Here is a 14,049-nt window from a genome sequence, read left to right as displayed (position 1 = left end):
AGTAAAGGCGAGAGGTGGTATGACGATGCTATATGTAATGCAGTATTATCCTATGCAATTCAACATGGTATTGAAGCTCCCTCAAACCCCGTGGTTGAAACAATGAATCTATCTATCTGTTGCTGAGCAGAGGGCTGGGTTTGGGCTTAAATATATTGTCCGGGGAAACAAGCTAAAGGGAAAGCATTTATCCATACTCTTCTTTTTACGAGTAGTCGTGCGGCATGGTCGCGCAAGCCGTCGCCATCCATGCACGACTCCAGCCTTCTCAATGACTGACCGACTTGATGGAATCCGATTCTCCATGCGGTTAGGGTCTTCCAGCATACCGGCCCACCAGGATGGCACTGCATGGTGCTTAGCCAACTCTGTTTTGGGGTGTTTGACCTCATTCAAAGAAGAAACTCGCTAGATCTCTGTTGCCCTTCTCAACAAACCGAGTGCTTCTCTCCAACGATCGAGGCTTGACAGATTGTCCTTTTGCGGATATGTGACCGTACAAATATGCAAACTTGCTCTTAAAGAGAAGACCTTTTCCACCTTAACAACACGATAATTATATCGTGTACAGAATAGAGATGTGCTAATAGCTGTGAAAAGCAAAGCATCATCGTACGGCTCGACATATTCGGGGTGCTCGCCAAGCTACGCCGGCCAGATGCCAGAGCTGACAGGCGTGAGTTGACGAAACATTTCGGCGAGTGTGGCCGATGCGGTTTTCGTCCCTTTGAAGACACCAGCCAAGACAACAAAACAAGCCACATACGCATCGAAAGGCTGAAATGGTCTCATAGTGACGCGTGCAGATCAGATGCGCACCGGCAGCGAACACCGCCAGCTTGTACTTTGTCAGCATAAGTACTGATTGGATATATGTAACTGACCATTGGACAGAGCTAGGTCTTCCTGGCCGGGATTTCTGCAGGAACAAGACGCAAGAGTAGGGCACTTAAGGTACTACTACTGTTGCCCCTGATCTCAGTCTCAAACCTTGAAGTACGAGAGGCCACAATATCTATCGTGTCTTGCAGCTTTGGCTGTTCATGCCAAGGTCGGAAACCACGTTGGGGTGCAGCGTGCTCGTTTGACATCGAGATACTGCATAGGATAATCTGGTCGCATCTTGACTCAAAGTGCCTTGGTGAGCGAGATCCGAAAGGTCCGCTGGATTAGACTGATTGATGTCTATGGGTGTTTCTGGAGATTGACTGGCCATGCAATTGAGCAGTTTTCACTGTCGGGATTGGGTTACAGTTGCTGCCAGTTTCAAGCGGTCTGGTAGGCACATCGGTGCGCAGCCGTTGGCCAGTATAACAACAACGGCAGGTGCAACGGCTCGGACAAGAAAGGGTTCGGCAGGAAAAGCAACTTCAACAGTCTTATCTTGGCCATTGAACCGTTCCGCGACTGGACAACCCAGAAGGTAGATGTATACACCATCTTCTATGGGTTCTCAAATTCTTGGTCGTCATTTAGATTTTGAGAGCTCATAAGCTGCTGACAGATGTTTTGTCATTGACCGCTACGCGTACGTACCTGATACGCAGATTCGGTATCGACAACCTTCAGATTCGAAGATGGGCAGGTGCACTGACTGACAAGTCCTGAGCGGATATAATGTCCCAACCGTACTCTTAGGTTCGAGGTGACTGCAACAATGTTTATTTTGCCTTCATCAGAAAAGCGCAAGCATTATGAGGGATGATGGAAAGTCTTGATTTCCACTTAGCCAGTGAGACATGGGCGTCATCTCATGCATGAGACGCCACCAACTGTGATTCACCTCGCCACCATCTTGTATATGATACGGACTGCCGGGCTCTACCAACATTCCGACATTGGCTTTCTGAGTCAACCAGGCCATTATTGACCCGTCCGCCATGTTCCTTTTTGAGATCAAGCCACACAATCGTGTGGTGTTCGTCGGGCATGATGAGCCCGTCTTACTTGAGCCAGACGCTGGGATACGGGCTTCCCACGTGCCGAAAAGCAAGACCCTACTTACATGTAGGCAGCATACACCCCAAGCAGACCTCTGTTCTTCTTAATAGGTAGGGTATGCTGGCCTGACCGGGCCAAGAGATCTTTTCGATCTCGCTCCTTCTTAGCCACAAATTATACGACCCGTGACCTAAACGTCAAGAGGCCCTGCTGCTTCTCTTCGAATATTGGCGACAGATCCTAGAAGTGAAGGAATAATTACCCACTTCATCATGCCACTGCACAAACCACACCATGCGCCGCATGGTTCATCGGTGGCACTCACTCCCTTGAACAGCCCGACTCCCGGGGATGGATTCAAGGGGAAGGAGAAGGACAAGGACAAGGACCCGGAGGCGACATATGAGTCCGGTGACAGCGACCCTGCTGAGACCGGAAGCCTGACCCATAACATGGAATCCGCGACCCAATGGCCGGAGACGGCCACCCAACCGACAGAGTCTGAGAAGGTGGACGCGAAGAAGGCCAATCTCAGGGAAGATGGCACCGAATATCCAAGTGGCGTCAAGCTTAGTCTCATTATGCTAGCAGTATGCCTGGCTGTGTTCCTGATGGCTCTTGAGTAAGTTTCCTGAGACCATCATCAATACACCCCGAAACACCCTTTAACCAGATGGACATCGCAGCAACGCCATCATCGCGACGGCGATACCCAAAATCACCGATCAGTTTCACAGCTTACCTGACGTTGGCTGGTATGGAAGTGGTGAGTCCATCTCTTATGCAAGCACCCATCAGGCTATTCCACGTAGTCGCTCATACATCTTGTGTTCCAGCATACCTTCTTACTGCCTCGGCTTTACAGCTGTTATTCGGCAAGTTTTATACCTTTTTCAGTGTCAAATTGGTTTACTTGACTGCCATCATCGTCTTTGAGATCGGGAGCTTGATTTGCGGAGTGGCTCAAAACTCCGTCACCCTCATCGTCGGGCGCGCCGTGGCCGGACTTGGCTCAGCTGGATTGATGTCTGGATCGCTCATCATTCTGGCGCACAGCGTCCCCCTAGCCAAGCGTCCCATCTACTCGGGCATGATCGGTGGCCTATATAGCGTTACGTCAGTAGCCGGCCCGCTGCTGGGCGGCGTTTTGACCGATAAAGCCGTACGTTCCTTGCCGATCTATATTCTTCACCAAGCCGGACAATGGACTGACAAAATCTACCTATCCAGACGTGGAGATGGTGCTTCCTGATCAACCTACCTATCGGTGCAGTGACTGTCCTTGCCATCGCCTTATTCTACGCAGATCCTCAGATGACCAGACCGCCGGCAGAGCCCTTCTTTGAACGCCTGAAGCGCTTCGATCCGCTCGGAACTGCCATTTACATGCCGGCTATTATTTGCCTTCTTCTAGCCCTGCAATGGGGCGGCACCGAGTATCCCTGGGGCAACGGCCGCATTGTTGCTCTTTTCGTTCTCTTCGGCGTTTTGATCCTGGCATTCCTCTACGTCCAGCACTGGCAAGGCGACAACGCGACGGTGCCCCCGCGCATCATGAGAAACCGCTCGGTGTGGACCAGTTCCTTTTTCGGCTTTTCGACGACGGCGGCCTTCTTCGTCATGGTCTACTACTTGCCCATCTGGTTCCAAGCCGTGCAGGGGGCCTCTGCCGTCGACTCGGGCCTGCGCAACCTGCCCATGCTCATTAGTGTTGTCGTGGCAGCCATGGGCGCCGGCGTCGCGGTGACGCTCATCGGCTACTACACTCCGTTCATGATCGCGGCCACGGTGCTCATGTCGATCGGGGCGGGTCTGCTGTCGACCTTCCAGCCCGCCACGTCGCGTGCGGCGTGGATCGGCTACCAGGTCCTCTTCGGCTTCGGGGTGGGGATCGGCATGCAACAGCCCCTCATAGCGGTGCAGGCGGTGCTCAGCATGGCGGACGTGCCGACGGGCACCGCCATCGTCGTCTTCTCGCAGACGCTGGGCGGGTCCCTCTTCGTCAGCGTAGGGCAGTCGGTCTTCACCAACCAGCTCGTCAAGTCGCTTGCCTCGTACGTCCCGTCGCTGAGCCCCGCGGTCGTCCTGGCCGCGGGCGCGACCAACCTGCAGAAGACGCTGCCCGCCGGGGACCTGGCCGGCGTGCAGATGGCGTACAGCGAGGCCTTGGCCAGGGCGTTCCTGATCGCGGTTGCCTTGTCCGCGATAAGCGTAGTCAGCTGTGCCCTCAACCCGTGGAAAAGCGTCAAAGGGAAGAATATCGAGGCGGGTGTCGCATGACATGGACCCTCCTTCCCCTCCTGGCCTTTCCAATCATCCCCTTTGTCTATGCTTTCATGCATCCCCAGATCCACGTAACTGCGGACCTCTGTTGTGCCGGGCATCGGCTCCATCCCATATCGGCTGTTAATAACTCGATGCAGATCCACCCGATCCACGGGGTATGATGATGATGGATGGGAAACCAAGCTGTAGATGGTTTCGACCTCTACCCTACCCTATGCGAGATACATCTAGTTCAAAACCCATCTTCGGGCCAAGCAAAACATTGTGTTCCAAAACGATGATACCTGCTACTTCTTACTTGCATGGCATTAGCTACCCTCTCTTCCTTCTTATTCGTGGAAGATATTAAACCATGTCGGCAATTGGAAGCGCTTCGTCGAGATCCGTCTGATTCTTTTGGCGGGTTGATCGAGCGACCCAGTGTTTTGGTTCCTTAAATAACGGCAGCGGGGGTTCCCGTCGAGCCGTCTCTGTTACTGCTGTGACCGTGTTGCGGGCTCCCAGGCTCTGCCCAGGCTCGCATCAAACACGGTCAGTTTCGAAACTGTTGCAGTTGGCGACGAAACCCAGCAACCCATCAACAACTGCCCCCTCGGGCATATCCCGCTTCGAGTGAATTGCACTGGGGTTTTCGTGCACTCTTGTGCCTCCAATGCTCCATGATCTGCTTCGTCGCAAACATGGCTGCGATGGGAAGTTCGTCTGGTGGAGGGAGGAGGAGGAATGAGCCACGCACAGAAACGTAATCATTCGTCTGATCTTCACGGCCGGGTCCCTGTTTTCGGCGATATTGCACCTCGAGACGAGAAGCATTGACATGCTCGCAGCAAACCGCTAGCGATTCAGACGCAACGCGACCATGATCTCCCGCCTTCCCCCGTGATTTTCGTAGATGATGCAACATGCGCAATTGATCTGGAGCAAGTGCGGTAGATCTTGGTGCATTGTGCTACTGAAGGAAAGACAATACTATTGAGGATAATTCATTCGTCTGATGTTACCAAGTGATTCAAGCAGATCACACGACTGCTAGCGGTATATCGTTGAGTAGCCAATTCCGCAGTTCCAACATCTATGGAGTATTCAATCGACCCTGACCACCATCGCAACAACCATACAGCTAAGGTTAATAAGAATAAGCCTACAGAAGGTTAATTATAAGCCTACAGGCACCAAGCTTAAAACCCCGGGGTATTTTGCGGCTCAATTGTAGGAAAGCCTCGCAAGCTATGGGGTTAAGGGGCTGCATTACGTACTGTAGGTAGGGGGCATATCGGCGCTACTGCGTGTCAAAATTGGGAGGGTGTGTCCCGCCATCTTGGCCACCACCAAAAAAACACAGTAAACCCGGCCGGGCCACCACCAGCGACCAAACAACACCTGCATCTGCATCTTCCCAAGGCGCCGGAAGATCCCAGGCTGCGGCTCAAATCTGTCCAAGCGATGGTCCCAGGAGAGCGTCTCGGCTTGTTTCTATTCATCGGGTACCAGAGAGAAAGCTTTGACGGGGGCCCCCTTCCATCCATCCCAACTTGCATGCTCTTCGTCTAGACCTTCAGGTTTCTTGTGTGTCCCGTTCTGACAAGTGTATGATCTTCCATTAGTGAGATGAGCGTCCCAATCCCCCGTCGATCAATGCCGCCCGCCACTTGACCGCGTGCCCATCCTAGAACTGTCGCTGAGCGGGTTTCGATGTTTCGAACGCCCTTTTCTGAATCACCTCCCCTGGGGAGACCTCGGGACTTGGCAGATGTTTCCCTCTGTTTCTCGGCCTATATAATGTCACCGCCCGACGCTCGAGGGCCTCAAGTAATAGTTCACCTCCAACAGCGTTCATCCATCCTCAACCACTCATTCCAACTTACCTTTCGTTCCCCGAGTAGATCTCGACTCTTCTTGTTGCCTTCTTCCAAGTTCCGTGAACTTGTTTCATTCACTCCCCCGTAGCATTATACTCAATCGTTACACAGCCGCCAGCCGGTCTTGAGATCTCTCTTCCAACCACATAACGACCCCTTCTTTACCGGCTTAATAAACCAACCACATCCAAAATGAAGTTCAACTCCGTCATGGTCGCCCTCTTCGCGGCCTCCTCTGTGTCTGCTGCTGCTATTAGACTCGACACGCGCCAAACTGGCCTGGAGATCCGTCAAAACAACAACAACAACCAGAACCAGAACAACGGCCAAAACCAGAACCAGAACCAGGGCAACCAGCAGAACCAGAACCAGGGCAACCAGCAGAACCAGAACCAGAACCAGGGCAACCAGCAGAACCAGAACCAGAACCAGAACCAGGGCAACCAGCAGAACCAGAACCAGAACCAGGGCAACAATGGTAAGCAGCCCCTAAGGTCCTTATTGGCCGCTCCATATTTCATCCGGATAGAATACTCGTAAAAAAGTCCTATATGGCTAACATACTCCAAGCCAACGCCAACAACGGTAACGCCAACAACAACAACGGCAACGCCAACAACAACGGCAACGCCAATGCTAACAACGGTAACGCCGCCAACGGCAATGCCAACGCCGGCAACAACGCTAACGCTGGCAACAACAATGGCAATGCTAACGCCGGCAACGGCAACGCCAATGCTGGAGGCGCCGCCGCTGGAGGCGCTGCCGCTGGCGCAGCTGCTGATTTCGGTAAGCGAATCCCGGGGTTTATGACTTCATATCCCATATAGTCCAATTCCTAGAAGACCAATACTAACGTCGAGTGTTAATAGGGTCCTGCACTCCCACGATGGACTTCCAACTCGGTCGCGCTAACCGCAAAGCGACTGAGGGTACCTTCCTTCCCAGCGACCCTGCCATCGCTGCCAAGCAGTCTGATGCCTTGAACCCGAACATCATCACCAACCGAATCTGCGACGAACTGACGAACCAGTGTGGTGCCAACGCCGCGGCCAAGGCTCTCTGCAAGCAGGCCCAAGCCACCGTCCAGGGCCTCGGCACTAAGGATGCCTCGACCGCTGATGCCTTCAACCAGGCTCTCGGCTTCTAAGCAGCCCGACGAAAAGGTGATGAAGAAGCTGGCGTGTAGCCATATGGCGGATGACGAGTTTTACCTATGAACGGAAAACCAGGGGAAAAGAGAGAGAACCACGCGCGGGGCTCTGAGCTGATGTAACGCGTTCAGAATGTTTTTGCTATACTTTAATTCAGGCAAGAACGCCATAATCGTCCCGATCTGCTGAGTGAGTGGTTAGGAACATAATGAATTATGACCCAATTCGTCCAAGTTTTGCTAGCGAGTATGAGATTTCCCTGTCAGCAGTTCTTGAGCGGAAGCACCTAGGTAATGGGTCTCAAACCATAATCAATATCAATCAAACTTGGACCTCAAACTTCATGCGAAAAACGTGGCTGTGGGGCGTGTTTGATCTCTAAGTCTCTAAGTATGTCGCGATGAAGATGGATGTTTCTCGGCAGTTGGTGCTTGCTAGTTGGTCTTTGGCCCTGCCGTACATATTGACATACAGTAGAGCCTATACGCACTGTGGGCGGCGCGCGCTGTAGCCATCGATCCTACCAGGCTTCAATTCCCATGTTGTGGAGCGTACCTACACGTGAAGCATCGCATCACTAGACCGGACTTTGGGACACAATCGACGAGACTGCGCCATGTGATCCGGGTGATGAAGTCCACGTGTCTGCCATGGGCGCGTCCACAGGGGCAGAATGCTGGTTGGTATGATCCCGAAGGGCCGGATAGGACGGTTCGATTCGGGTTCCATTAATATATGATGAGATGGGCAAAATTCTTCAAGAAGAGCTGTACAATGGAAGTCAGGAGCCTTGGAGTGAGTCCGAGCATCACCGCATCACCGTCCAATAGCTTAAGTTCGCCATCTTCCGATTCGCCTTCACGTGTCGCGGTGGCCCCATGCGGCCATGCCCATGGCGATCTCAATCAACCCTAGCGAATACTGACGGGCTGCGGGGAGAAGAGTTGCATGCGCTTTGATCAAATGCAACGACCGGTACCATCGCGCGCCCTCCTGACATTTGACGAGGCAGCTTCATATTCTGAGGTGTTATGGTTCGTCTGTTCCGTTTCTTCGTCCCCGCCTGGGCCTGGCTGTCACCGTTGGGGAAGAGAGGCTCCGGGCGAGGACGGCAGCGGGACAGAGCGGGCGACGCTGAGTAAACGAGCCCTGTATTTCTTTTTTCCTTCAATGCAACATTATCATGCCGCAAGAAGAGGGCGAAAAAGAGGAACACCAGATTGTGGAGGCTTGAGTTGCTGAGCACTCGCTCTCTAAGCGAGGCACGCTTGCAGTGTGGTGTTTAGTGGGGCTCGGGTAAGCAGGGCCAGGCAAGGGCTTTAATGAGTGACCAAGCGATTGGATCACCAGACTTTTCTGGCCAGACGACTGCACCAGACACTTCAAGGTCCCTTGGCCGGTTGTCTCGGTCGCCGAGATGGTACTATTCAATCCAAATCTTCAATCCAGACCGTCGCTTTTCTGTCCCGCACGATGTCCCTATCTGCTGTAGCAGCTACTCTATTTGCAGCAGGTTCGAATCCGAGCTAGAAGCAGAACATTGGCCAAGAAGAACAAGCCAAAAGTGCCTAATGCCAGCCCAGCACCAACTGCCCGGCTGCCGAAAAAGCCCTATTGGGGGGTTCCCCTGGTAATATCTACCAATCCCTGGGAGATCCTAAGCGGACCACTTAGATGGAGCGCCGTTACTTCGGGCTCTCGATCACATTTGTCGTCGCCTTGGCCCTTGTCACCTCACTTGTCCAGACTAGGCCAAGGCCGGCAATCTCGCCGTGATGGGCGATCTCGACTACTGTAAAGAAGCAAGTTGCACTTGGCAGGAGGCTTACAAACACGAAGTCAGCAGAAACACCAGCTGCAACTCGCGTGAGAACATTCACAGAAGTCGAAGACACAAAACTACTGCAAGGACCCCAGCCACGCGCCTGTTTGGTGCTAACCCACCGGCAACACCCGACGCCGTCGACGAGTCCGGCGTCTGACCTAAAATCAACAAAAAGGGTCTTGATTTTAACAGCCGAGAAAAAGGACGCTTGTTTCAGCCGACGCCGTCGCTAGTTGGGCTCCGTAGTGAAACGATCGAGGCTATCTTCAGTCACTCTCTACATATTGCGGGAGAGGCGTTGGAAGCTTTTTATTCCTCCGCGCAGGATCGATGAACCTGAGATCTGCGTGCACCGCCCCTCCCTAGCTCGTCTGGACTCGGCACTGATGCCAGTTCGGCTGGCGACTTCACTTTGTGCCGCACTCATTGATATTTATATTATTCCTCAAGCTTGCATTTGATACAATGGCAATACACCAGCTGACTTTTTCACACAACATCCAGCTTGAGCTGAGGCACCCCTGTTGCCCACGAACAGAAGACATGCACTGTAAGACATGATAGGCTACATAATCCAAGTATGTACATGCAGGTACTCCCGTCTCTACGCCCCCGGTCTAACGCTTACCATAACCGGAGACAGCGACTTTGACTGGGTAATTTCACGTCTTTGTATTAGTAACGTCACTTTCGAGCGCTCTCCTCCGCTTCTCAACCACTCAATGCCTGGATACGCTAAAAGAGAAAACCATGCATCTGTCTCTGCCCGTCTTTGCCCTTCGAGGGTGTCCAGTTCCGCCTCCCAAACTCCACTTGTTCTACCTGGCCTACCGGGCCTGCCTCCCTTGCCTGGCCTGCCTGGCTTCTAGAGGCCCCACGAATCTTGCCTAGGGTTTACCGGCGTGTCAAGTACATGCCATAACCTAGAATGGTAGTAGCTCCTGACCCATACCTACTGCCGTCAGTCTGGCTAGCCTAGGTACTTGCGTACGATATGCAAGGTCAAGATGAGTAAAGCACCTCGTCACAGATGCGGCAGCAGCTAGAGCAGATCCCCAATCTTTCCGTCGACCCACCAGGGAAACAAACGATTCCTGGACGGGACATGGCTGCATGGTCCAGCTTGCCAGCTCGCGTTACTCAAGACTGTGCGGGCTGCCCCTGGAGTCTACATGCATACATACTGGCCAGGCCCGAGTGCTTTAATACCAGTGAAGCACCCTCCTTCCCCATGCAAGCTCTCTCAGCCGTCCTTTAAGACTTGTATCTGTCGTTCGTTACCGGAAACACGCCTCTCCCTATATGCTGTCTGCTTAGAACGGAGCCGGTGATTTTTTCTTTCTATTTCCTTTACATCATCTCCCCTGACTTATACTATACCCACTGCGAAAGACGAGCCAGACTGCGGTACTTTGACGAGGACGAGGACGAGGTTTAGGACGGGGACATCACGACGACCTGGATAACACCTGAGGGGCCAACAACTCACGGAACTGCGAGCAACTCACCACCAGAAGTAACCGGTAGCAATTCACTTTCAGGATGCGGTTCTCAGCCTTTGCAGCTCTGGCTGGCATCGCTGTCCAGTCTGTCATGGCAGTCCAGTCAAACATTGTCATGGCGGCCAAGGCCGACACCATCGAGGCACCCCCAAATGCGGCGTGAGTGAGCCTCAGTCCTTTCATGACCTTGGAGTCACCATCACTCAACCGGTCTCGTACACATGTTGAAATCAAGAGTCTCGACTGACCCGAAATCCTGAAAACAGCTCGCATGTATCAAAACGACACTGGTAGAGACAAGACTATGCGCACCAACGAATCAGACCTGTATATGCACCAACGTCCCGTTAAACAACGCCATCGAGTTGTGCGTCACAGCAAATTGCACGGTCAAAGACTCATTACGTGAGTGAACTCACTCATGTCACTTATTGATAATGGATTTAGACTGACCTCCATTCTAGTCACGAAGAGATATTCTACCCAAACTTGCGGCATCGAGAGCAAGGACCGAACCGGGTTGGTCTGGATCGTCGGCATTACCTTTGGTGCCGTTGGCCTTGCTGCTTTCTTTCTTCGCTGTGTGGCCCGGCTCTACGTTGGAACCCATGCTTGGGGTCTCGATGACTGGTTCATGTGCGCTGCAGTGGTACGTTTCTCAGTCTTTCTATGGGTCTCCTTATTACATCGGCAGACCAGCCGTCATCTCTTCTTTCTGTCGGGCTGTCAAAAGAATTATTGGTTTGCTAACATCTGGCTACGTGCTTGACAGGCCTTGATGGTGCCACTATGTGCTATTTCGATACCTTGTGGGTCAACCCCTTTCCTGGATTCTTGTGAAACGCACTACTATAGCATGAAGATATATTACAAGAATGCAGGCTGACCAAGAACCTATAGTGTCTCAGCATGGTCTCGGTTTGGACATGTGGAATGTCTCGTTTGAGGGCGTCAACGATATTCTTTTCGTGAGTTGCTTTGAATTCCCGCCACGCCTTGTTCCCCTAATCTTTTGGGCGAGAGGAGGACGGGACGACGATCATGCGGAGAGTTGCATTGCTAACTCATCTCATCTATTCTAGCTATATTACTGGGATGAGATGATCTACATCACATCGCTTGCCCTCACGAAAGTATCCATCTTATGCTTTTACCTGAAGGTCTTCCCAGCCCGCTCGTTCCGAAACGTCGCATACGTCCTGATCGGGTTGAACCTGGTGTACGCTATCACCTACGACTTCTTGCTGGCGTTTCAGTGCCAGCCGATTGATGGCGCCTGGTTGTTTTGGGACGGCGAGTACAAGGCCAAGTGCATCAGCATCAACGTCCTCGGCTGGTCGGCCGCCGGCGTCAACATCGGGTTGGACCTGGCCACCATCATTCTACCGTTGCCCTCGCTTTTCCAGCTTTCCATGTCGATGAAGAAGAAGGCGCAGATTGTGCTCATGTTTGCTGTCGGCTTTTTCGTCACTTTCGTCAGCATCATCCGGCTGCGGTCCTTGATCGAGTTCGGCACGACCCAGAATGTCACTCGTAAGTGCAGATCTTTGGGACCCCCCTTTTACACGCAATGTTTGAGTTGATACTGATGACATCCCGTCTACACAGAGGACTACGTTGAGGTCGGATACTGGTCGACGATCGAGGTACCGGTGGGCATCATTTGCGCCTGCATGCCGGCAATCCGCTCTCTTTTCAGTTTGGTGTTCCCAAAAGTGTTTGGGACGACACGGGGCGATAAGTCGAGCTACGCGCTCAACAGCTTCTCGCCGGCTTCCAAGCTGTCGTCCGGGAACAAGCTCAAGAGTCAAGGGGGTACCAGCACGAGCGGAGGCACCCAGATCAAGGTGAAGCAGGAGTGGGCGGTCATGAGCAACCCAGTCGGCAACGAGAGCGACGAACACCTCGTGGGCTTCGACCGGCAGATCGAGGCCGATAGCGCTGGACCCACGCGCAAGATGACGCTGCAGCGCCAGCAGTCCGCTCCCGCTCCCTGGCAGGACGATGAGAAGGTGGTCAGGGAGACCAGCAGCCAAGGAAGGTTCTGATTTGTTACTTGTTCTACTATTTTGTTCCATCGCTATTATTGGGGGAAACGGCGTTTGAAATCTCGGAAAACATGTCCAAGACCTGAACGATACGATACATATGGCAGGCATGACAACAACAAGGCCGGGGTGGCCACTACAAAACTCATTCATTCTCTTCGATGTTTATATTTTATCCCCCTCCACCAGGGGGCACATAGCTACGATAGATACTTACATATACCATCGCAGTGTTCAGACACAAACATATACACAAAGCTTCATCACCAACGTCTGAGTTGACCAGCGACGATGGCTACCGGCGACCCACTTTCCGTAGCACGCACGACGACCAACCCCGGCTTTAGGCTCGGTTGCAGCAGAGATAGAATTGTGACAGCAGTTCGTCTCATCAGTTCGGCATCAAATCCGAAAGAATTGTTGGGCGCGGCGATGTAACTGCAACCTTGAGGCAGGATGCAACACGGGCGGCCGCTATAACGGCGAAGGTGTTATTGGGCCGGGATGCTCAGGTTCCAATCTTGATGATACGTGCTTGGATTTCTAGGAATGGAATTTCGTAAGTAAGCACTATGTCGTGACGCGGTGGGTTTGGGGCCATCGTATGCCCCATCGCGGTAATCCTGATGCGGTACCTATGTCCGGGATGCATGCGGCATGCGGCACAACCCTGGCAGTAATACCAGCAACCGAAATCCGGAATGCCGGATCTTGCTCAACTTCCTCCCCGTCCTCCCAGCGTCCCATTATTCCCTGCTGCTTCTTCTTCTTCGTCCCGTATCCCTCGCCCCTGGACTTGAGACATATCATCGTCGCTCCACACAAAGACAAAGTGGAGATTGAGCTGAGCGGGCTTTTTTACTAACGTAGGGATTGGGGAGAGCCAGAAGCTCTTGGCGGCTTTGCTGACACGCTGACACCTGCCATGTTCAGGCACGATGGACAGGCGTGCCGGGCACAAGAGGCAAGAGGCTGACTGACCCAGCTTTTCGCAATTTCTTGTGCCTCAGACAGGGCATCTTGGCGGCCTTCATCTTTTCGCCTTGGACCCCCGCCCATCAGTCAAGACTTATCAAGCATTTTCGCCCAGTTTTGCTTGTGCATGGAAGCAGATGCTTGTCTGGTGTTGGGGGAGAGGGGAGAGGCTGACTGGTCGAAGCCCCGGCGCAATCGTGGTACGATTAGGTAGGTACTTACTCTATCGCCCCTTAGCCTTAGCGACAAATTGTACGATTGATCCTGGAGTATCCCGGTTCCATCGCCTCTAGCCTCTTCCAGTCCCGCCACGCTAACCAGTGGCATTCCTCACGAGGCGGTACTTGCTCGTACTTACACACTGATACAGGGAACAGTGTACACCGGCCTCTCCGTCAGAAACCACTGTGCCACCATCGCCGTTATCCATCACTTGTAGATTTGCTTGCTTTTTGGGGG

The 14,049-nt window shown here is 52.9% G+C and overlaps 4 protein-coding genes across 4 annotated transcripts; all 4 read left to right on the top strand.

The window, feature by feature from the left end:
• Window positions 1-2,213: 2,213 nt before the first annotated feature.
• On the top strand, window positions 2,214-2,567 carry PG997_003304 (uncharacterized protein; the record flags this gene model as incomplete). The annotated part of the gene is made up of 1 exon (XM_066807619.1): window positions 2,214-2,567. One exon carries the CDS (start codon window positions 2,214-2,216, stop codon window positions 2,565-2,567), a length of 354 nt encoding a protein of 117 aa, XP_066671237.1.
• A 3,711-nt stretch (window positions 2,568-6,278) lies between these two features.
• PG997_003303 (uncharacterized protein) lies at window positions 6,279-6,626 on the top strand (the record flags this gene model as incomplete). Its single annotated transcript, XM_066807618.1, has 1 exon — window positions 6,279-6,626. The coding sequence occupies one exon, from the start codon at window positions 6,279-6,281 to the stop codon at window positions 6,624-6,626; it is 348 nt and encodes a 115-aa protein (XP_066671236.1).
• Window positions 6,627-6,637: 11 nt separating this feature from the next.
• PG997_003302 (uncharacterized protein) lies at window positions 6,638-7,236 on the top strand (the record flags this gene model as incomplete). The annotated part of the gene is made up of 2 exons (XM_066807617.1): window positions 6,638-6,875; window positions 6,959-7,236. The coding sequence occupies 2 exons, from the start codon at window positions 6,638-6,640 to the stop codon at window positions 7,234-7,236; spliced, it is 516 nt and encodes a 171-aa protein (XP_066671235.1).
• A 3,371-nt stretch (window positions 7,237-10,607) lies between these two features.
• On the top strand, window positions 10,608-12,615 carry PG997_003301 (CFEM domain-containing protein; the record flags this gene model as incomplete). Its single annotated transcript, XM_066807616.1, has 5 exons — window positions 10,608-10,726; window positions 11,015-11,216; window positions 11,449-11,535; window positions 11,650-12,100; window positions 12,176-12,615. 5 exons carry the CDS (start codon window positions 10,608-10,610, stop codon window positions 12,613-12,615), a joined length of 1,299 nt encoding a protein of 432 aa, XP_066671234.1.
• Between the last annotated feature and the right edge of the window lie 1,434 nt (window positions 12,616-14,049).

This window comes from Apiospora hydei (genome assembly GCF_038363865.1).
Source record: "Apiospora hydei strain CBS 114990 chromosome Unknown utg000004l_segment0_segment0, whole genome shotgun sequence".
Classification (NCBI taxonomy): Eukaryota; Fungi; Ascomycota; class Sordariomycetes; order Amphisphaeriales; family Apiosporaceae; genus Apiospora; species Apiospora hydei.
The sequence above is the reverse complement of the archived record's forward strand: the minus strand, read 5'-3'. Positions and strand labels throughout refer to the sequence as shown.